We start from the raw sequence: 23546 nt of genomic DNA, 5'->3' as shown, positions 1-23546 counted from the left end.
TTGCAAAGTAGCAGTCAAGTTTTTTATGGTATTCAAATATAGAAACATATCAGAAAATTACATCCTAGAGAAGTTCTGCAAATCTCCTATATTCAGAAAGAAGGAAGTTCTTACCAGTTTCTGCCCGGAAAGGACTTCCAAAAGGGCAATTAGCATTACCCCATCTTTGATATCTTCAAACAGGTCATTGACCAGAATGGGAGGATTGCGCTGAAAAGTGAGAAGACTTCAGATATAGTAACAGATCACCAGCATTACATCCTTCCTTCTTCCCTTGCAAACAGATAGACATAGAGTTTTGGTCCCCTTTGCTATGTTTTATATTGTTTAATATCACTGTATCATTTAAACATTGTTTTGCTACCGTGTTGTCTAACTATTGAACATCTCTGGCACACTAGATGCTTTCTGCCACTACTGATACAACAGAAAACCCTCCCTAAAAGCAGCAAAGAAACAGACTGACAATCGCCTCCGAGTCTACAAAATACACACAGCTGGGGCATCTCTGGTTTCCACAGTGTATGGCTTCACACTAGACATCCAACCTCTGATCATCCTCGTCAACCTCTTGCTCTGAACCATTCTTCACCTGTTGCCCTTCACTGACAGTAGTTATGGAAACCTGGAGACTTGCACCCTAACCTGTTACTCATGTAAGGCAGCAAAAATACTCCTGAAGACATCATCCGAGTAAATTAACTCCTGCAGTACTATCCTTTCCACACAAACCAAATGTTGAACTTATAACTTGCATAACTTAGAAATTTAGGGGAAATTAGGTGGAAGTATGAAAAAGTATTGGAAAAGATGAGAAACAACAAAGAAACCACAAAATCACTTAAATCAAAGTTAATAAGACTGACTACTGAGAAGTGAGAAAACCACAATGATTCTCCATAAATTAGCAGACTCAAATTTACTATCTGTTGCTGCAAGGTATGTGTAATTTAATTAAAATTACTGCTAATGTTTAGCAGAACACAGTATGTGCCTTAATGCCAATAAAACAGGGACCAGGAAGCAGACACAACAGTCTTGCCACTAGGCCTCCTACGTAAGAATCCTCTAATACTGGAAACCAGTTAATTCTTCAGACTGCTTCATCAGCCAAAGTGATTTTGCGTAACACATGTAATGTAATTTGCTACCCTGAAGATGTTAACATGTAATTTCTAGGATATAAGAACCTCATTGTGTTTCATAAATCAATTTTTTCCTACTCTGGGCATATAGCATATATTTTCCCATGAGTTACCCTATTGTTATGACTCCAGTTTTTCTCAGACGTATGGAATGAGTAATCTTTTTAAATGGCAATCAGGGCAAATTCTTCTCTTACATAAGTATCCCACAGATACCAGCCTTATTTCCCATGCCAATGCATATACATGTATATAGACTTCCTGAGACTAACAAGTTCATATGCATCTATTTACTGTATACGAACCATTGCACAGGATGACTTATACTACATGCTTGTTCTTCCAGGCAGACCCTCTGCTGAGAATAACACAGACCAAGTCTCCAAGTCTTCTGTTGGATTGGATAAATAAGTACTCCTTGGCTGCATATGTAAGGATGTAATGTTAAGGAAATGAGAAAGCAAACAGATACATTGCTTACTTAGTAGCCTCTAGGAAAGAAAGGTTTTCAAAAAAAACAAAAAACAAAACAAAAACAAAAACAAAAAAAACCCCAAACTTTTTATTCCAGAGAATAAACGAGACTTAGCACCTATTCATCCAGTGGCCATAGTGCACTCTCAAAATACCAACTAAAAATCAGTAAAAAGAGGAAGTGAAAACCAACTTAAAATTCTGTAATCTTGAAAATACTTAATCTACTCCACATTTTGGCTTTGTGCTTATAACTATATAGCTCTAGTTGATGCAATCAACTCTAATGACTCTAACACACTATGTTTTGAATGCTGGAAAGCCTGTGCAAAGAATTAATGAAGCCATTTTTAAAGCAGGAAAAAAGAACATTTAAATGCTATCTGAAGTAATCTTTTAAAATACTATAACATTAAAGGAAAGCTGTCATTTATTAGGTGTTTGAAAAAAAATTATTTGAGGAAACTCAGATTATATTCTGATAAGCACACAGACATTAAATCTACAACTTGCCAGGTCTCCACTAAGATTTCAAATGCCTTAGTGTTTTGTTTGAGGTTTTGATTTTAATTTATCCATTCCAACAGCACTTAGCTGCTATTCTCCAAGAAAGCAAAATAGCAAAACAATACTAATGACATTCTATAGACTACATTCAATAAAGTTTATCAACACTCATTTATATTTGCACTATATGCAGTCTCACAGTAGTTAGTTTATAGTTTTATGATCACGACATTTAGAAACAGTCATATCATTTAGGAACAGTCATAAGAGAGGCACACTCCATACAAGCAAATTCATGACCTCTGTAGGAGGAATCTGAATTAACTGGCAATGAATTTTAAAGGTTAATGAACAATATTTTCCCACATTAAATATTTATTTAAATAGCTGCATTTAGACTTGATCATGAATGTTAAGTAATGAGGAAATCTTTTGCTTAAACTTGTTGCTCTGTCAAACTGATCTCCTTTGCTGTAGTGTTCAGGAAATATCCTGAACAATTAAGAAATTCACATCGGTACATATGAAAAGTATTCAACTAATAAGCCTCAGAAAAAGAGATTTATAATAGACCTACAATCTACAATTTATAATTTACCTCCTCCCCTGACACAGGAAATTAATGATAGGAAATTTTGTAAAATCCAGCTATCAAATATGGAACCAGCAAGTATTTTAGAAGTTTCACTGTTCTATTCCAATGCTTCTTCACGAGCCTCATTTCTCATTTGTATCTTCTTTGCAACAGGAATCTCTTCTTCACACCCTGTACTTAACTTTTCTAGTGAATAAATGGTACAGTACAAACAACTGTATCAGCATCATAAGAAATGCAATGCACTGGAAGCTACATTTACTATATTAATTTTCAAACAATATTTACAAACCTGCTGAAAAAATATGTAAAAACCCATGCACGTGCACAGAGAAGAAAAAAAAATCTGTGTTACTACCCAATTTGTCTGTCACAGGGGAGGACATGCATGAACAGGAAGCCAATGTGAAATTTCCGACTCACTCTGTATAGCTGGTCCACACATCAGCCCCAATTTCATTCATAAGTCCTTAAGCTTATGAGTTTTCATGTTCCTTGCTTTTAAAGACTATTTCTACAAATAAAGTTCAAGGAACTGGGCCCTAAATTAACAGTTTCCTTACACAAATTAATTCATCATTCACTATTGGTTTAAAATTAGAGGATACACATAAAAACCAGAGAAAACATACAGTGATTATTGGCACAGAAAACTAAGAGTCAAATTTTCCTTACCACACAGTCAAGACAGACATTAGCTTAAAGTTCTTCCATGCCAACCACTGAGATACTATAAGCCTCTGCTTTTCCATTTGAAAAAAAAAACACAGAATTACTTAGTTAACAGATGAAAACTGATGAGGCTGTTATATGAAGACACAGGTAGATTCTAAGCACGAATTAACAGAGTTTACAGCACTGTATGTGAGAGTTATAAATCTTGATTATACATTTCCTTTTCTTCCCTTATTTGCTTTATAAAATATAACCTTTTACAATTTCAAAAACCTTAATGTAAGGTTTAGTGTCCAGGTTTAATTCAGCATTGTGAAAACTTTGCATGAGTATAACCTAAAAATGTTCATTCATATTGTTACTTTACTTTTCTGCTCTTGTTCCTTGACTCCTGCACACTCTTACGGAAAAATAAAACGAATAGTAATTTCTTTAAGCATGTATTTTTTGTTTGCTCTCTTTGCTGAGTTGTCCAAATACTGAAGTTATCCCTATACCTGGGAACAAAGATGTTATTCGACTAGGTTAAATCAATTTACATTCTCTATTCCAAAGCTTTGAAAATACTGTTTTCCAACACTTCCAAAGATGACAAAGGCAATAAAAGATGCATGTCTTTGTTGGTTTACAAAGAATATGGTCATTTCATCTTCCTTACTCCTCTAATCCACTATCTAAAGAGGCACTGAAATGAAAAACATTTGAGTAATTGCTATTCTGACTGGATGTAATAATTCACTACTACAATCATTTTTGACATATTTGCTGTAACATTGTCTTGTATTTTAAACTTGGACTTTGAAAAAATTCCTCTAAATCAGAAGCATACTGAAATTATTTCTACAGCTTTGAAAGCTGAGATTGAGAGGAGGTCCAATTCCAGAACCTTAGGGATATATGAAAAAATACCATGCAATTTGAAGACTTCAGTGCTCTAGTCCTGCATTACACATGCGTATCTCATTTATCATCAGTAGGATTGTACAGCTGCACAAAACTTAGACTGGACAGACAGAAGATATATCACATTTATCTGGCAGCTTGTGTCCCAATTTCCACAAGTGGGTGGCAAAGAAATGAGATTATTTCAGGTTGCTGAATCTCACCAGGTTCCCAAATCACAGATTAGCTAAGGCTGTGAAGACAGGCAGGCTGAACTCTCAGATGGACAGGGCAGCAAATGTAGCCTAGAGCTAAAAGCTGACCCAAAATGAAGCTGCATTATATTATCTCTTAGCTGTCAGGCTTGCAGCTCTTTCCTCAAAGTTTTGAGTCCTAGTAGGCAGTCAGTGCTCCAGGGACTCACATGTTAGCTGTGGTCTTACAGCAGAAGAGCCAGAATTCCCATTAATTTCCTCACTAATGTGCCCTGCTTTCATTGCAAGGTACAGTGTTTGGTGGGTCAGAGTACTTCATCTGGGTTCAGTTTGATATGACTTAGTAATTTCATGGCCATGTGGGTAGTCCATGGTAATGTCATGATAGGTGTTGGGACCTTGAGTGCACTAATAGTCCTTGATCGCCCTGACCAGCCTCACCTGTGACTCCCATCCATGCACTCTGCCCAAGGCCCAGGAGCACCATTTCAGTCCAGCCTTCAGTCCTGCCTGAGCTATGTTGTAGGTGTACCCATCTCTGGCCCTGTCTCCTGGTTGGACTTTGGACCCATGCTGTAGCCTTGTTTCCAGCCCTGTCTCTGGCCCAATCTCCTTTTGCTCCTGGCTAGAGCCTCTAGATGGACACTAGAGCTGGTTCATCACTTGTCATGTGTGGGGCTGTCGAATGGACTCTGTTACAAGCACCTGGCTCTGCCTTCCATGTTAATCTCCTGTGGGACAGTGCCCCATTGGTGAGGGCAGGGCTCACACTGGGGTCATCCTTGGCTCCTGGTTCATCCCCTCTCGTGGAGCAGCCACGCTCCTGCAGCTCCATGATAATGTACATATCACTGCCATGGCTTACTGACTCTCTTGACATGACTAACTTCTTCACAGCAATGGACACTGTGGTCCAGGTCTGTTCTCCCATGCATCCAGCTACACTAACATTACAGCCTACTTCTTTCACTTCTGAAATGCCCTGCACATGACCATTTACAAGTTCAGGTGGCAGATACTTGATACTTTTTTTCATTCTTAATTGTTCATACCCATATTCTCATTCTCAACGTTAGAGTTTAGAAAGCCAAAAATAAACTTTGTAATCTTCTTGATGTACTTAACATAGCCATTGAATTAGTTTCTGTTTCAATTTGAGTATGACTTTCTAGAACAAAAACATTCACTAAGATTTTAAAGGCTTCCTGTGAAGAATCTATATTTACTCATACCAAACCCTGACAAACTACTCCATCCAGCTTTACATTCCCAAATTATTAATTATTCTTGGTTCTGTGCAGCACAATCAACTCAAAAACCTCTTCGCACCTTACCTATGCTTCAGGCCACTCTACTTTACAGAGCCTAACAGCACGCCTTACTTCCAACAGAACTTTTTGTGTCTTCTTCATTTCAATTTCTTTCACATCACCACCCCTCACAAGCTCAGAAACTGGTCTTCTTTTTATCTTTCTCTGCGCTACTCACCCAACTCAATCCAAGGACAAAAACTCTACCTTAGTAGTTCTCCTTTCCTCCGCCGCCTGGAAGCCCATGTTTAGGAACACTACAATGAAACTCAATCAACCTTTGCTTAGAAAACATGAATTCCTCCTGGTTGTGAGGTTTCATGAAGTTCCTCCCCAGCACTTTTTCAAAAACATTCCCCTTATTCATGGATGGAATATTTCTCCAGATAGCCATGCTTTAAAGTTAAAGATAATTTTAGGGTTTTTTTTTTTCAGATAGGAGTTTTTTTTCCTAATTTCTTTCTGTTACTTTTTCCCTAGTAATATGAAAGGAGACCCTACAGAAGAATACATGTTTTTCAGAGTTTCTTGAAACACACCTACTTAAATTCGAAGTTTATATAAATGCAGATGCACAACTTAACTTGTTAGAACTAATTACCCCCATGGGTCTCCAAAACTCAAATCTTTGAACTCAGAGAAATACAAATTTGTATTTCTTAATGTTCAGTTCTCTTCAAAGAATTTGTGTTTTCCTCTTTTGCCTTTCACATTACAAAGCCATAACGAAGCAAGTCCTAATCTGTTTTCATTCGGTCTTTTCACAGCCAAGACTCCCATTGAAATGAAGGACAGAAAAGCAATGTCAAGAACTTAAAATTTGACTCAACAACTTTAACGAGAAAAAATTTGCCGAGCTCTTCAAGCACTATTAGTTAATAGGTATATTTTCTGTTAAATCAAAGATTCCTTATAGTTACAGGCTGAAAAGTGTATATGCCAGACATTTGCTCCTTATTGTTTAGTAGAGTATTTAAGAAATCAGGAATCAAAGGATGGATATGCCCATCAAATTTAAGATTTTAAAAATTCTATTATTGTGAGACTTAGCACAATCACCAGGTTTCTACTTTCAGACCGTTTTTTCCCTGGTCTAAGAATAGCTGTTTTTTCTTGAATAAGAAAGGAAAAAAAAGGAATACTTTTTTTTTTTTTAATGTTAGTAGTGAGAATAAACAAGAAACGAGAACAAGCAGATAAAATGAAATTCATCCTCAGAAAAGAATGAAAAGCTTCTCCATTTCAAGCTTTATTCTTTTCAGAAAGAAGGTGTAATAAATGGTAAAACAAGTATCATGAAAACACCTAGTATGAAAACACTATACTCTAGATTCTGACTTACAAACATGCAGGCCTATAATTAAAGTTTAAGAACAAGTCAACTTCTCTTATCAGCTTCTCAATCTGACTCCACCACAGAGGAAAAAAATAGGAAAGAACAAACCTAAAGCATTTCCTTTCTTCAGGACATTTTTCACCTCAGTTAACAAACACTAGATTCTATGAATTCTCTTTCTGCTCTGACATCTGCATTCAAAGAAGCAGAGAGGGGAGAAGGAGTTATGGCATCAAGGCAGCAACTGAGATTTATAATAGCAACCACAAAATACCAAAATCTTTGAGACAAACAATGGTAAATTCATGCAGTAATGTTTGCCACACTACATTGAAAACAGCAGTTTTGGTCAAACACGTAAGACCAATCTGTTTTTTTTTAAACTAAATGACAATACAGAACATTTAAATTATTAAAGATGGCAACGATTAAACTTTCCTCTTAAAAAGAAAAAAAAATCCAAAGCTTTACAATAGCAGCCAAGAAAATCAGACCAATTTGAAGTGAAATTACTGTTAATTTTGAAGCCTGTAAATATTGAATCAAATTTCAATACTGTTATTTTACATTCTAAAGTAATTCTGGATTACTTTCTGGATTACATTCTAAATCACCAACTGGCATACACACAAAAAAGAAAAGGAACAGAAAAGGTCTATGCATTTAAAACAAGTAACTGTACATTCATCTATAATTATGTGGGTAACACTTCTAAAGGTCTTACATCTCTTTTCATTTTATTTAATTCCAGTGTAATGTTGCTGACTTTAACAGACATAGGCCAAAAGCCAGGAGGGATTTTAGTGCCCAAAACACCTTAGCTCACACTGAAATTGATCCAAGGCCTCATTTATTCTGATGTGTGAAAAGTAGTAGTTTAATACTCTATAATGAAAACATTTAGGGTAAGAAATGAGGCGCTCTGGTGTAAACTGGCACAGCTTATGCCTTGGTGTTTCTAACACTTGCCATATTCCTTGCTCCTCTGTTATCACTGAACACAAGGTCACACAGACTGCAAGATAACTAAGCCACATCTACTGACTGATAAAGTAGTCATCGTATCCATACGCATTTATGGATTTTGGGTAAAGTACTTTGCCAACATTTTAGAAAGCTGAACATTATAAAATAAAATAGGAGGAAAAAGCTTATTACAACTTCTAAAACTTCCAAAATTCAACATATTCTCAGTTTACAAGCATTTCTATTTATACGTATAAGTTAGACAATGACTGAAATACCAGATTCTACCCCAAACTTCAATGATGGCTGAAGAGAAGGTATCAACAACAGTCAGAAAAATCCAAGATACCAGTATCAAGAATAACCAAAAAGTTTCTGGACATGCTTGTTTTCAGAAGTACCCGCCTAGGGGACCGGTACTGGAATTTTTTCCTTTCATTTTGTATAATAGTTTAGACTTTGCTATCTGCTAATACTAACATAAAAAGTCATTACTGTATTTAATGGCAAGTTAACTAAAGACATCAGTCCAGTTATTAGGTACAGTACAATGTGTACTGCCTTAACGGCAGAACAAAAATAAGTTTTCTCTTCCAATTTTTTAGGTTTATTTTTCCCCACAATTCTCATATAAAAATCATTAACTAAGAAAAGCAATCCATATTTATTTTAAGAATAAATTCATTTATAGTTCTATTGTTATAGGTCAGTAAGCAGGAAAGGTTACTGTTTACATATCAAAAAATATTCTTTATTCAACTTAAGTCTAATTCGAAATACTATAGTTTACACTGTAAGGCATCTAAATAAACAAGAGAAAATCAGTCAGGTTTTGCATCAAAACTTCCAAGAATGACACTATTTCACAACTAGGGTACACATCTCTCAGGAGAGAAACAAGATAATGCAGAACAAAATTGAGCTACTAAAGAAATATGTATCAAAACACATCTTTTTTTAGCCTCAGAATTTTTATACAATGTCAACCATACATGTCCATTTAACACACAACAATATAGAAATCAAATTATTTGTCAATCAAAACTATCTACTTTGGTGTCTAAAACCAATGTCCTTTTACTTTCTACGTTTCAATAAACTGTCTACGAATAAAGCTCTAAGACGAAGTGGTCCTGAAAATGTGTACAGTACAAACACTGAGGGTCACATGGTAGGTCTACAGTAGACAAAAGTAAACACAAGCTATAATCTCTGCCAAAGCCTGGAACACTATTTTAGGTAACTGTGTTATCCTCAAAGGTAAAAGAAACATTTGGCAAATATTGAAAGCTTTGGAACAAAGCTGTTGAAAGCACAGTTACAATTCCCTTGAAATCTTAATTCTTCCTAGCCGTTCTCTTTCCTGGGTACTACATGATGCAGGCAGGCAGAAAGAATTAGAGACGCAGTAGCTAAAAGGCTGTTTCCTAAAGTATGTGAGTCATATGGCCATAACACAGGGTAATCTGCAAGGGTGACATCTCCCTTCCTACAGTCTAGGTGCAGTTTTTCCAGCTCTTGCCAATTCTGCTTTTTCTCCACTAGCAGCGCAAGGCCAGCACTTTATGATGTTCATCATCAGCTACAATTTTGACAGGTGCTCCACATTTTTACAGGGTATGCAGATGAGAGCAGAATGAAGGCAATTCTGTCTAAAAGTGTGTTATACCTAGAATTTCTCCTTATCACATTTTAAAGGCCTCTCAATACTTTCCAATAATTTTTAAAGTAACAAAGATGGCAACAATCTTTATGAGAATCAAGCATTCTAAATATCAAATTTCTAGATTCCAATAGGGAACATGAGTGCAAGTGAAATCCAGTGCATTTCGTAGACCCTGTGTTTTCTACAGTGGCAATGAACTTGAAAAAATGTTTCCGCACTTCTCAAAAACATGACAAACAAAGATTTTAAAACTTAAAATTTAAAAACTTACAAGATTTAAGTGTTTAAATTTTCAAATGGCATGAGTCACTCCTCTTCTTTGGAGTCTAATATCTCTAAACTAAAACTGTGCTTCTCCTGTGACAATATGACAGTAAATTAGAAACAAAAAAACCTAATCTATACATCTGACTTGAGCGAGGCAAACTCACTCACAGCCACCCATAAAAAGATCCCAAGAACAGCTTTCCTGTTCAAGTGTGAATTAACACAAACTGATACAATATGGTAGCCCAGGTAGCTTAAAGTGAAGGTTCTGGCTGGTTTAGCATCAACTGCTTTGTTAGAATGTGAGTATTTCACCCATCTTTAAAGTTTCAAAGCCTTTAAAGAAATAGACATATAGATCAAAAAAGTCAAAAGCTCTAACTGAGCTCTCCCAGCCCAATGGGACTAGTACAGTAAAAGCGGAGTTCACACCTCAATCCAGAGCAAAATATCTTAACTGAGTTGCCACCATGACTTCCTCTGCTTCCAAGGAAAGTATCTGTTGATCATTATTAGTCAATTATAATTATATACTTATTTATATACACACACACACACACACACACATATAAAATATACATATACGTAAAACAGTCAATTATTATCAGATATTACTGATCAATTAGTAATGACGCAACACAGTTAGGAAATAGAGTAAGACCAAATAAAGAGGTTTTTTGCCCTCTGACACATTTTCACAACCCACTTCAGCTAAGCACTTAAGCAAGTATTGACTTTCCTTACATCTCACCTGAAGCAAATGGAACATATAGAGTGTTTAAGTTTTCTGCTGCCCTTTCCACACATTTCAAAGATAATGGGGAGAAAAATCTCATTCCCTGTGAGAATCCACAGTCAAGAAGTCCTAAAGATAGACTTGTTCTAGCAGCTGAATTTTACAATGCCAATGCAGTTCGTTTCACAGTAAATTCCTCATTTACTTTCCTCAGTAATGTAAACAAAAGTCATTGCTCTACCATACTTTCTCATTAGATGAAAACACAGGATATAACATAATATGGATTTCCTGCTTTTATTCTGTTCATTTTTAAGTGCATTATTAGTCAATTCTTTCTACAGATGGTAAAATAGCCCTCTTTCAGTTACTCCTTGCTCAGCTTTTAAGCTCATTAATCTTCATGATTTAAAAAAATATGCATTTCGAACAGCACCTCCCATGTTTAAATACTTTAATTTACAGGACTAATTGATAACCACAGGAAGAGCTGTGCTGTGTGAAAACTCTGGAAAATGCCAAATTAAATCTCATTACTCATGTCACCAGATAAAGCTGTTGCCAGTTGTAACTCAGTACTTTCAAACGTGTGTGCAAATCACTGTCCTTATTCTTCTACTACAACCAAAAAGGGGATTTTAGGTTGTAGTAAGAAGTAAAAATAATTTCATGATACATCCTGAGATGCATCAAATAAGGAATTTGGCACTGGACTTGAGAAGCACTATGTATATGCTTGTAGCCAGCCCAGGATGCCTCTATCAAACTACACAGCACCTGAACCAAGTTTTATTCAAGTATGCCATATGCAGTAAGACTAATATTTCTGCTGCTTTGAAAGCAATTTCATATCTTTCCTCTGACTTTAATAGCAGCTATTGTGCTATCTTTCTGACCACAGTTTTGGCCAAAGAAGCTGAGCAGTTGGCTGTAGACTGCGCTCTCACTGCTGCCGCTGCCTAAACCACTACCACACTGAAACAGACTTTAGCTCTGTGGTGTACAGACAATGTGGGTCAAATTTATGCCATTCTGCTCAGCAAAATCTGCCATCTTCTACACTCCAGGGCCAGCGCAGGTACACAGAGTAAGGCTTAACTTAAAAAAGATTTTTTCAAAGCCATATATTACCTTGGCCAGATGACTGTTGATCCATTTTGTGAAAGTCCTCTTCTGCACTGACTCTTGCTCATCTGAAAAAAAATAAAGGAAACCAGTTTGATTAGACATCACTAAACACTGTTTGAGTTACATGATGGAAGAATAATATTCTTCATTGACAACAAATGCATTCTGCATTTGTCAGAAATGTCGCTATATTTTTTTGAGACAATTCCCTTAATTTTGCCTGTAATTAACAACGACAAAAGCTTTATATTCTTATATTAATGCTCTGACACTTGACTATTTGAAGAGGTTCATAGCAAAGATCAAGTCTTAGTGAACAATTGAAATGTAATCCACCATTTCAAATCTGAATGCCAAAATGAATTCGATTTCTACATCCATATTACAGCACTGAAGAAGGCAGTCAGCTTGACCCAAAGTCTGAGCACTTGGAACTTCTACTGTGTTTCTCAATTAGAATTACAGGTAATCCATGTCTCTGACAGGCAAGCTACTTTTATTTAGAAAATCATTTAGAGACTTAGAAAAACTACCCATAGCATGTATACTTGAAAGTGTTTATAATGCTGAATTAAAGATTTGAAATTGCATTATCATCCTTGTCTGTCCTCTGAGAGACCCTACTAGGGAGAAGCCACTAGCTAGTTCAGACAGTTTCCACACTGCTACTTACTACCTCCCTTAGTCCCCTCTTGAAGCACTTATCTGGATTTACAGTGAATTTCACTGATTCTCAGATAGTCCCTCAGGGATTATTGCCAGCTGCAAAAGCAAAAATAGCTCCAGAACTAGCTTCTGCCTCCAGTAGGAGCCAGGGTCATGGCAGCAAGGGGAAGGGAATCGCAGCACTGTAACCAGTCCCTGGGCTCCTGTCTCTGCCCTGTAGTGAATGGGTTCTGACACATACCATAATTTTACACCAGTGGCACTCAAATATTTATATTGGGGATTTTCTTTTTAGAAAGAAAAGGAAATAGCTATTTCACTGAAAAGCTAATCATCTTATTACTATCATCAGTTCTGAATGAGCCCCTTGGTTCCCCTATAGAAAATCCAAATAAATAATGAAATATTATTGTTAAATAAATGATTTCTTTGTAAGAATGCATGCATGTCACAAAGTCTACAGCTGGAAAATCTAATTTTAGTTCTTGCCTCTGCTGCTGGCTTGTGTGGTACTGAATAGTGATTTGATCTCCTTCACATCTGTAAAATTAAAAGGGAATATTCTTTAATCCCCTTTAAAGCTCTGGAATAGATAACTAATAAGTTTGGCATACTACTAGTAATAAGGTTCTGGATTTGCACTCATGTAACACTGCTCCACAGTGAGAGTACATAAAGATACAAATCAATGCACAAAATTCATCTGCTAAAATGTTATTTTAAGTGGGAGGGCAATGGCTCCCTGACGACAATATGACCTCCTAAAATGTGTTTTTGCATTATGTCTCAGGGATTTTATGTTTTATTTATTCAGAACACATATTTTGAATGGTTAGTCACGTATGAGAAAAGACAACAATAATACAGTAAAAAATATACTATATAACCTACACTGCAAGATGAAATTTACCAGAAGAAAATAAGATACATATATTCTCTAGCATCTATTGCTAGATTTGTGTACTTTATAACTAAGAAAATAATTTTAACATTTTTTTTAAACTTCATTGGGTAGGCTGTCCTGTACCATTTTTAAAACGTTCATTACATTTTCAGAAACTACTTGTTGCACTTACAGTTAAGTGATAAAAAGTGTCACTCAAAATACTGCATTGTGCCTCATTCAATACCAGTAGTTTTGGGCACAGGGTGGGGGGTATCTCTGTATGTGACAATTTTATCTGCCCTGATTTGGAATCACAGGTTTATAGCTTTTTTCTGAAATATGCAAACTTACAAATGATGAAGTTTTGATCTCTGATTCAAAAAATAGAAATCTTGTTGACATACAAAAAACATACAAACATATCTGAGATGATAACATATAAAAAAAATTGCTGAATTTCTACATTCTGGAAAATACACTTCTTGCTGTATGATATCTAACCCTAATATATACACAGGATGTTTCATATGCGACATACAGTAAATGTCAGCTCTGCTCTGACAAGCTATTACCTCTACAGGTAGCCCAACTAATTTCCATGGAATTAGCTGCACACTTGAATTACATCCTGCGTGTGTAGGTACAGTGACTGAGAGAAAGACAGCACACACAATCAGTCCAATTTTTACTTCATTCATGCCTCTGTAACTTAAAATTCCCCAGAAACCAACAGCTATAACAATAGCATACCAAAAGATACAAACTGGGTCTTCAGAATACAAATGTTTGATCAAAGAAGTGAGTCAAAATGATATTTTGTCTTTAATATCCCTAATGTATTTTGTCTCCAGTTCCCTAATTTGTAGTTCCACTTGATCCCACAGATTTATGAACTGGTCTTCTGACAGCAACTGGAAACCAGAGAAAACTCCTGGCTTCCAATTATTTATCAGCAGTAGACATACTCAGTTTCAGTCATACCAGCAAACAGCAGAAATAGCCTACCTTCAAGGCAATATATGAGTAATGTATTCTTTACGATCTCTGCAGCAACTCTTAATAGTAAAGTTTCAGCTTTTTAGCACTTATGCTATATATGTTTAAAAGGAACAGATGTAACCGGTTAAAATAACCTATGTCTGAATAAAATTAAGTAATGGATTGATTTTACAAATCCCACGACAAATATACTTTTTACAAATTTCCCTGATGTAAATGCTCTACAGAGGTAACGTTTATTTATAATCACAGGATGCATGTGTCACGCAGTTCTTCATGCTCACCCCGTTTGCAAAGATGTCAGCATTTTCCTTGCATCACTTACCCTGCCGGTATGGAAAGAACCCAGGAAGCAAATTTAACGATGAAAACTTTCTGCCACCAGCACCTTTGCAGTAAGCCATAAGCACTGCTTCTGCGGCTGCTTCTCCCCCTGGCTTGTGCAGTGAGTGTGCAGCTTGTATGTAGAATACAGCTACAAGTAATTTTTTCAAGAACAATCTGATTACTTGCTCCACTGGAAATGCAGGCCTCTTGCACAAATCCCTCCACCTGCTCCTAGCTGAGAATTCACATGAAGCCAGACCTTAAAAACATCTTTCTTTATTCTTGCAGAGGTGCAACCGCCAGAAAAAAACAGCTGTGTTTGAAGTAGCAGCTCTGTCGGTCTCACTGCCATCCTCCTCCTCCACTGTTTTCCTGAGGAAAGATTTTATTACCCAAGCCCCAGCCAATCCGCTGGCAGAAACCTTTGATGTCAAGAGCCTGAATAATTTATCCAGGGACTGGGACAACCCAACTACACTGCTGCTATCTTCAAGCAGCAAGATGCGTGGCTGCAAAAAGCAATGCAGTCTTCTCACCACTGCTTTTGTGACAATATACTGCTCAGCAAGCATAAAAATGGCTGAATGACATAGCCCTTCGCTAGACTGTCATACGTATGAAGGAAAGTAGTTTCTAAAATCAGACACTTGGGTTCATCACAGCATACTCTCTGTTTAAAGATGGATGTCCTTCGGTTCTGTATCTGAAACACCGCACAGGAAGAAAAAACCAAAAGCAATGAATCTGACAGGCAGTAGGCCACTTAGCTTTTACTAATATATTTTAACTGTTTTATAGGAAGGACGAAAGATATGCAAGGACACAGAATTTTTCCAAGTGTAGTTAATACAGCCTGAAACATACTGATATTTCTGAAAATACACAGTACTTTCTACCTCATTAAACCAGCGCATTTGAACAGATTTTGTTTTGCTCTGGTAAAATGAACACAGTTACGAAACAGTAAGTGTGGGGATTCATATGCTGCTCACCCGCAGGGGCCAGAAGAGTACTACATGCTACTGAAGCAAGAATAAGAGGCCCACTTTTAGTATATGCATCATTATAAAGAGAGGTCAAACTCAATCTTAAGTTTACGTAAACACAATGACTGACAAGATCATGCGGTGTATGAAAGAAACATGGCAACAAGGTTTGGTTTTATTTAATCAAAAGTCTTCCTTTAAATGGCTGGCAATATTTTCATAGTTTTGCGAATCTTTTTTCTACTAAAGCACTGGTAACTGCATTTTTAGACTGATTAGGAAAAAGGGCAAGTATAATTGGATGTATTTACTTAAAGTCGATTAGAAAAAAATATTCTGAAAGATGAACAAAACCAACCACGTATCTTGGGACAGTTATGAATATGTCAATGAAATAGTCATCATGCATGCATATTATAATATATATTGTCATGCATATCATATGTGAGGGAGTAATGGCATGCTTTCTCACAGCACTCTCAGAGACAGAGCTTCCTAAATAGCCCGGTCCCTGCCCGCAGGGCACGGCGCAGCCTCTCTCCAGCTGCAGTGCCCCGCGTGCCAGGGACGCAGTGTGCGGCCAGCGGATCACAGCCCAAGCCCTGCTTACCTCAGGCGTGTGGCCATCCCACAGCAGCAAGGAGGCTGCAGTGCCGGGCTGCAGATACACAGGGTTATGGTGCAGGCTGACACACAGAGGAATCTCACGCACAGAGAGAGACACACAACAGAGCTGAGGTCACACACATAGGCCTGGCTATTAAAAGCCTCTCGATCGATTCTAGGCGACCTTAAATTTTGGGGGTTTGTTTTGTTTTACTTTAGTGAAACTCAATTCAAGTTGTTCACGCCTCCTCATTTTCAGCATAAGCGATCCTTTTTTGTTTTGTTTGCTTTTGCTAATGCTGCCCTAAAATGTTCGAATGGCTTCCCATTTTTATTTTCAGCTCTTTAGAGCCTTTAGGAATACTGTTAAAATAACCTGAAACTGCAGAGAAGTGTGCCAAACCACCTACAATGTTTCAAGATGTCACTTGAGAACACGTCACAGGACGGAAAGTGGTGAACAGCACCCTGCAGGCAAAGTGTGTTTGGTCAGAAGTCTGGCGTGAATTCTCTAAGGCTTTTAGTAAGGAGTTTTATATTGCAATTTCCATCTTCATTATGGACATTCTTAACTTAAAGCAGCTGCAGAAAAGCTTGCAAAGTCAAAGCAATAATTTGAATACTTTACTTATGAAAAGGAGCAATGTTTTAAACTACATGAGTTTAATCAGTAACCTCCGTAACAGATTGATTACTCCATTCAGGAGTATTGCACAAAGGAAAAGTAGGAAGACTGAATTCTTTGAGTTTCCAGTTAATGTTTTTATGGGGCAATGCCAGATCTGTTTTGCTTAAAAAAGTTTTGATGGTAGCTTTAAAAGTAGTATGTTGTTTGTGACTTGCTAAATTTAACAGTAACCCTATACACTTTAGTCAGGAAGAAATAAAAGATGAGAGCGCTACAGGCAGTGGGAGCAAAGTAAGATGGAGGAGGGAAGAACTAATTTCAGCAGCCACTGCTATGCAGTTGATGCCATGGTTCAGCAATACTGATACAAAGAATGGGAGTATGTTCTTAAGTAACTCATCCATTTAGGAATTTTTCTTTTTTTTTTAATATATATTTGGAAGAAAAAGACAGGATCTGTCAACCATCCAAAGGCTTTTGGATATACACCTCTGTTGAACATGTTTCATCAGAGATAGTGAGATAGCCCCACTAACAAATCTGTAACCTGAACTTCCAAGCTTTGAGGTCTAGGTACACATGCCAGCCATATCCTGCGCCCCACGTGGGGAGAATCTGGCTATTCCCCCTGCACAAGGGCTAGGGGCACTCCACATCCTCTAGCCAGTCCCCTAACAGGGAAGAAGAGGGGGATCAGCTCTAGGGCTACCAGTGGCATACACCAATACTCAGTCTAGCGGCAACCTTAGCCCATATTCTTATACGCACGTGTCAAATGTGCCTGTTACACCCAGACATACATTATTCCCCACTTTCCTGTGCTCTGGTCTTCACAGGAGGGAAGCTAATGTGTGGGGGTCTGAATAGAGTGCGGTTCACTGATACAGTCTTGATACTTAGAAGCTAGGGCAAGGGAGCACATTGGCCCGCACTCTGGACATAGCTGTAGCATCAGTAACTGCTCTTGATGTTGATCAGAAGGGCTTCCCCCAGCAGTTAGAGAAAGTAGAGAGAGCAGCATGATTTTTTGCAGTGGCTTGGAAGATATCACAAAAATACCATTGTTATGACCCTTGTGCATCTTTCCCATGCTCAGTCCTTGATTGCTCATATTTTATGTTCTGAATGATTGAGAGAAAGAATTAACCTGTTCTGCTCCATATTTTTGCTGGATGGGTGACATTTTGCTCCTCTCCACATGGAGAAGCAGAAGGTATTCCGACCTAATCCATAAATGTACCTGCATTTTACATTTACCGCATTTCTGCTTGTACTGCTGCACTACTAATATTCTCATCATCTTGGTGAACATTTGTCTTAATCTCCATGTGGATGTAAATACATTACTCATTTTCGTAATATCAACACTCAGCTGAATACAGTTGGAAATGAAAATGGAAATGAAGGAGAACATCCATTAGAAAAAACTATGAACTCATTTAATTCACTTTTAAAAGCTGCATTATAAAGAAAGATATTAACTAAAATCAGGATACTCAACTTTTGAGATGATTATCTGCAATGACTTCAGTGCCTTCTGAAAGGTTCAGGATTAGCTTCTCTACAGGTGTCTTTATTCACCAGTCTGGCATGGGTGACAGTGAACTAAATGCTCACATATCTCAGCCTGGACCTATATATAAGGTGAAAGCTGCCTAATGTGACTGATCAGAGTCAACTTGGCACTTGTTTAATTACTTATTGTTTAATTGCTTCTTTATTTAAGTATACACTTAAGGAAAATAAAGAGGTATCCTAGATGATGAACTTAAAAGCATCCATAATAAAAAAAAAAGAGGTGAATTTAAGAAAGAACTTTTCATGAGGAGTTATAGATTTAGACACCCTGAACATGAAAAATCATTCTCCTGTCTATAAACTCTGAATGCATGACAGTAGCATCTTTAGTGGCCATAATCAAAACAAATAAATATTTGTGGTTTTTTTCAGCTTGCCTCAGTTTTGCAGTTGGCATCACGTTAGCATTTACATATTCTGCAGTAATTCATTCTATTGACATGAAAAGCCCATGCCAACCTTTGGATGTTGATGGGTGTCTCCCTCCTCAGATTTATAAAATGAGATTGAATAAAACATGTATCATTTAAAAGGAATTTTTAATTTTTAACAGAAGTATTAAAGATGAGCAGTACTCACATCATATCATTTAAATACTGTCTTAGAGAAATTTGTCTTTTTTATTTAAATTGTCCTATTTTCTTGTTTACTAAATATTTATAGATGCATAAATGGTAGAAAGAAGAGTTTATTCTAGAAGTGGGGCCAGTTTGTCTTTGATAGTTTTCCTGTGTGTTTTCTTAAGGAAAAAAAAAAAAAAAAAAAAAAAAGAAAAGAAACTATTGTACTCCCAGGACACACAAAATTCATCGTAAATAGACTGAGATCCTAAACTCCTTTATGCCCCTATGCTTTCATCTTGCCAAGTCTCACACATGACATGTTCTGCAAAAATCTATCCAGAACAGTATCACTAAGTCTACAAATATCTTTGTTAGTAAGGGATCCAAGTAACAATTTTACAGTCAAGGAATATATTTAACATGAAGTTGTACAGAAATATCTATGACATGAGATTTAAGATAGCATATATTTGAAAATTCAAAATACAGGTTCTAATTCCATCTTTTAATCACTTTATGGTACTTAAAAGAATTGAAAGTGGTGTTTTCCTGAGGCCAACTATGACAAGAAGGAAAATTACTGTTAACAGTTTTCACTGATTTCCAGTACGTCTGTTAATATTATGTGACACTAACAACTGCTCACAACACTAATCACTATATTCTAGACAGACTTTGTGCAACGTTTGAATTTTATTTTTATTTTAGAAGACATAAAAACTTCAATTCTTTATACCAAATGTATTGCATGGAGCAAATGTTTACTATCAACAATAAGATTACTATTCTTCTGTGGCTAGTGAGTTGAGCACCCTAAAAGAAGGGGAGAAAATGAGACTCCGGCATGGAAGAGTTTACAATCTACTGAGATAAATCTAAATTAATGGAGACATACTAGCCACATGCTGTTCCAGACATTAAAACAGGCTGTAGGGGTGCAGCATGTGTACACATAAAACTGTTCAGAAAACTAAAAACACATGTGGATAATTCTCGTTGTCCAGAAAAGACATTCTGCAACCATATATCTGACATTCTTGCCCAGGGTCACTGAAATGACAATGGCATACTAAAGGTTTATAACAAAGTAGGATCCTTACTTTTTATTTATTCTGTGGAAAGTATGGACAGTTTTTCTCTTGAGATCATTTTAGCATAGTTACAACATACTGCAGACTTGAAGCTCTACAAAAGTCTACCTGAGGGAAGGAATGCAATTTTTTTTTTTGAATGCTGGAGGCTTGATAATTTTAAATGCACTTAGAATCAAATTATGTATTCTTTGCATATTCAGTCCTTTTGAAGTCAGTAACTTGAGTATTATAATATCAAATGGTTATTGACTTACTAGAAAAAAAATTTGCAATATCATCTAAAACAATCACAGTTTCTCACTGTATTTGTAAAATTACACATATGTTCCTGTATCTTTCATGTCAGGTTCAAACCAGGGCCTTAGATATTAATTAGTCTTCAAAGTGTGGATTATAATGTAATAAAGATACATATGAGCACATATAAGAACTCAGTTCTCTGGGAAATGCTAATTCCTAGGCTATACTCCTACCTGATTAAAAAAGAAATCTAGTATCTTCTGCTGAAACAAATTAATATTTACAATTCTCTGGAAACAGAATGATGGCTGGTATCTATAGTGTGCTGAAGAGAGTTTTAAGAATGAAGTAGAGGGCGTGAGCTGTGTATGCATAAATCTTACCAACAGAAGTCTTGTACATACCCAACATGGTGATAGGTTATTCCTATCACAGCCACAGCCATCTGCTATTTTTGAATAGCAGCCTTCACAAAAGAGTTGAACATGCTTTGGCATATGCACAATGATTTCATACCTCCATCTCATTTGCTCCCCCCCCCAAGTTTCTCAACACAGACAATCCCTCGCTTACCTAAAAAATTATACAACTAGTATTTCAAGTGTGGTACTTAACTGCTAAATAAAACACATCAAATTCCAGTTTTAAACTGAACAGTACCTAACTTAGAGATTTGTCCCACCATCTATCACTAAAACAACTGACAAAGTAAGTTATTCTTCAGGCAGAGGAGAGCAGTCAAAAATGGCTACTTTGATGAAGGATCTTCATTAACTAGGAACAAAGGTTGGAATTCCTCAAAGATTAGTCTTTCTAATGGTAGTATTCAATATTTTCAGATATGACTTGGCAGGAAAAGCACAACAGTGCTTACGAAGTTTACTGATGACTCATATTTGGGAAACACCACTACAATGGAACCAGAAAAAAAAAATTTTGACCTGATCAAAGACTGGAATAAAGATTAGACTACTGTTATTAAACAGTTCAAAGTGCAAGGCTTTATACTCAGGGAGTAACAAGAATTTCTGCTATGACATAGAAACTCATCATATGGAAACCAAATTAGAGAAAGACGCACTTTTGTAGTTCTGCTACAGGAACTATATAAGCTGTCACTGTGACCCAGGCATGGAAAAGGCCAAGGGAATCTTATGAGTCTATTGGGTAAGATATAACCAGATTAAATGGAGAAGTGCAATAAAAACTACTATATGAGGCACAAGTAAGAACCTATGTGGAATACTATACAGAGTTCTGGAAAGCCATGTTCAAAAAGTGAACAATCAGAATTGGTACTGAGATCAAAAGGTTAAAAAGCCAATATGAGAGAAAACTAAAATAGTTTAGATGGCTTACTCTCAGAAAGCCTAAAAAAATCACTCTGGGCAAATACGTGAGAGACAGGAATGAAGACCACAGAAGGAGAGAGCTCTGAGTTAAAAATCATGCAAAAGCACAACAGCAGAAGGGTGCAGGTGGACTGCGAATATATTTAGGTTGGAGTCAGGAGAAGGTTTTGACCCTTAAGCAGAAAAAAAGCTCTGAAGCAATCTCCCAGGACTCCAGCAGTATTTTATTGGTGTGGTAGCTTATAAAGGCAGGTGATAGATGACTTAGAAGACCTCTTCCTGTCCTATTTTCTAACAATTGCTTAGTTTCAATGCCTATCCTGGGCACCTAACATGAAAATACAAATTTCCAGATGAGGTGAAATTATCTGTGGGGAAGGAGCACTTAGTATGTTAGTACGGAAGAAGTGGAGTGAGCTGGAGCTCCAATTTGCCAGTTAAAGCATGGAAAACAGCTGAAACCGTATCTCAAAAGTTATCTAAAACTGCCCTGTTGCTACTTAGCCCTTTTGCACGTGACATTACTCTTAGCCGAGCAACTGAACCTGTCTCCATGTGCTGGACAGCATGTGGCACAGGTACACCTACATTTTGGTGATGGCAACACAAGAGTCCTTCAGAGGAAGATTTCAGGCCCTGATCACAAAGTATTCTGGTTTACTCCAAAATCAACTGAACAAAAGAAAAACAAAAGACAAAATGTGTATTACAATGTAACACAAAGTCTGGAAATCTTTGTGGTGAAAATTACATTTGAAAGTCAGAGGCTGAAAGATGTAAACTGATTGTTACTTAGTATTTTCTTAATATTTTTATGCTATTAACTGGAATTAAGTTACTGCTTGAGTCCATCTGTCAAAATCAAATACCTCAGATAAAAGGTTTTTTTCTAAACACTTTAAGCCAAATTCTGTAGATGTGAATTGTTAAAATTTAGTTAGTCTAAACTGAGCTATATCAGTTGCTGTTGGCAAAATTTTACTGCACACAGCCAGAGAGGAAAAACTGTGTTTATGTACTTTAGTCTAGAACATGAATTGCAAAACCTTATGTATTTGTATAGGATTTGATACGAATAAGCAAAGACACACCCAAAAGTGTTACATGCTCAGTCACTAATGATACTTTTCCCTCTCAAGTGTGGAAGCTTTGCATATCAACTTCACTAGTAAGTAAACCTTAGACAAAAGGCAAGATACCAGTTAATCTCATGGTTACTATTCAAAACTCCAGGCAACCAGAAACCTGACAAAATGGGGACTAAATATCAGTGTCTTATGAGGGTTCTGCACAACAATCACAATCTTCTTTATTTTAGTGAAATTTTTAGTATATTATTCCTAAATTCAGAGCATTCACCAATAATAGTGGCAAACATTTCTATTTGTTTGTAGTAACAAATTGAGTAACAAACTCAATACTAAAAAAAGATTAGAAAAAAAAACCCAACAGAACAGCTTAAATTCAACAGAAAACAAACACAGATATGGTAATAAGGTTAAAGGAATACTAACTTTTTGGAGCCAAGTAATATAGTCTGCTATGGTGCAGCCACCCAACAAACACCAGGCAGGACTGTGAGATGCTAAATATCTGAAAGCAAGGGAATTTCAAGGAAAAGTCAAACTAAGGCAGTATCCTGAAAATGATCTGACATTTACATGCAGAGACAGCTTTTTTTTTTTTTTTTTTTTTTTAAATAATCCTCATTCTCACTGT

General features: G+C 36.6%; 1 protein-coding gene across 1 annotated transcript in view; it reads right to left on the bottom strand.

The window, feature by feature from the left end:
* Nucleotides 1-23546, bottom strand: part of SYNE1 (spectrin repeat containing nuclear envelope protein 1) — a 306387-nt gene that overhangs the window by 249691 nt on the left and 33150 nt on the right. The window contains exons 2-3 of the mRNA XM_064509137.1: nt 11906-11967; nt 115-210 (exon numbers count right to left, since the gene is read on the bottom strand). Coding sequence (XP_064365207.1) covers nt 115-210; nt 11906-11967 — 158 coding nt within the window. The remainder of the gene's footprint in view (nt 1-114; nt 211-11905; nt 11968-23546) is intronic.

The sequence above is a fragment of the Dromaius novaehollandiae genome, chromosome 3, assembly GCF_036370855.1.
Source record: "Dromaius novaehollandiae isolate bDroNov1 chromosome 3, bDroNov1.hap1, whole genome shotgun sequence".
In the NCBI taxonomy this organism is placed as follows: Eukaryota; Metazoa; Chordata; class Aves; order Casuariiformes; family Dromaiidae; genus Dromaius; species Dromaius novaehollandiae.
This window is presented reverse-complemented; position numbering and strand designations above follow the sequence as displayed.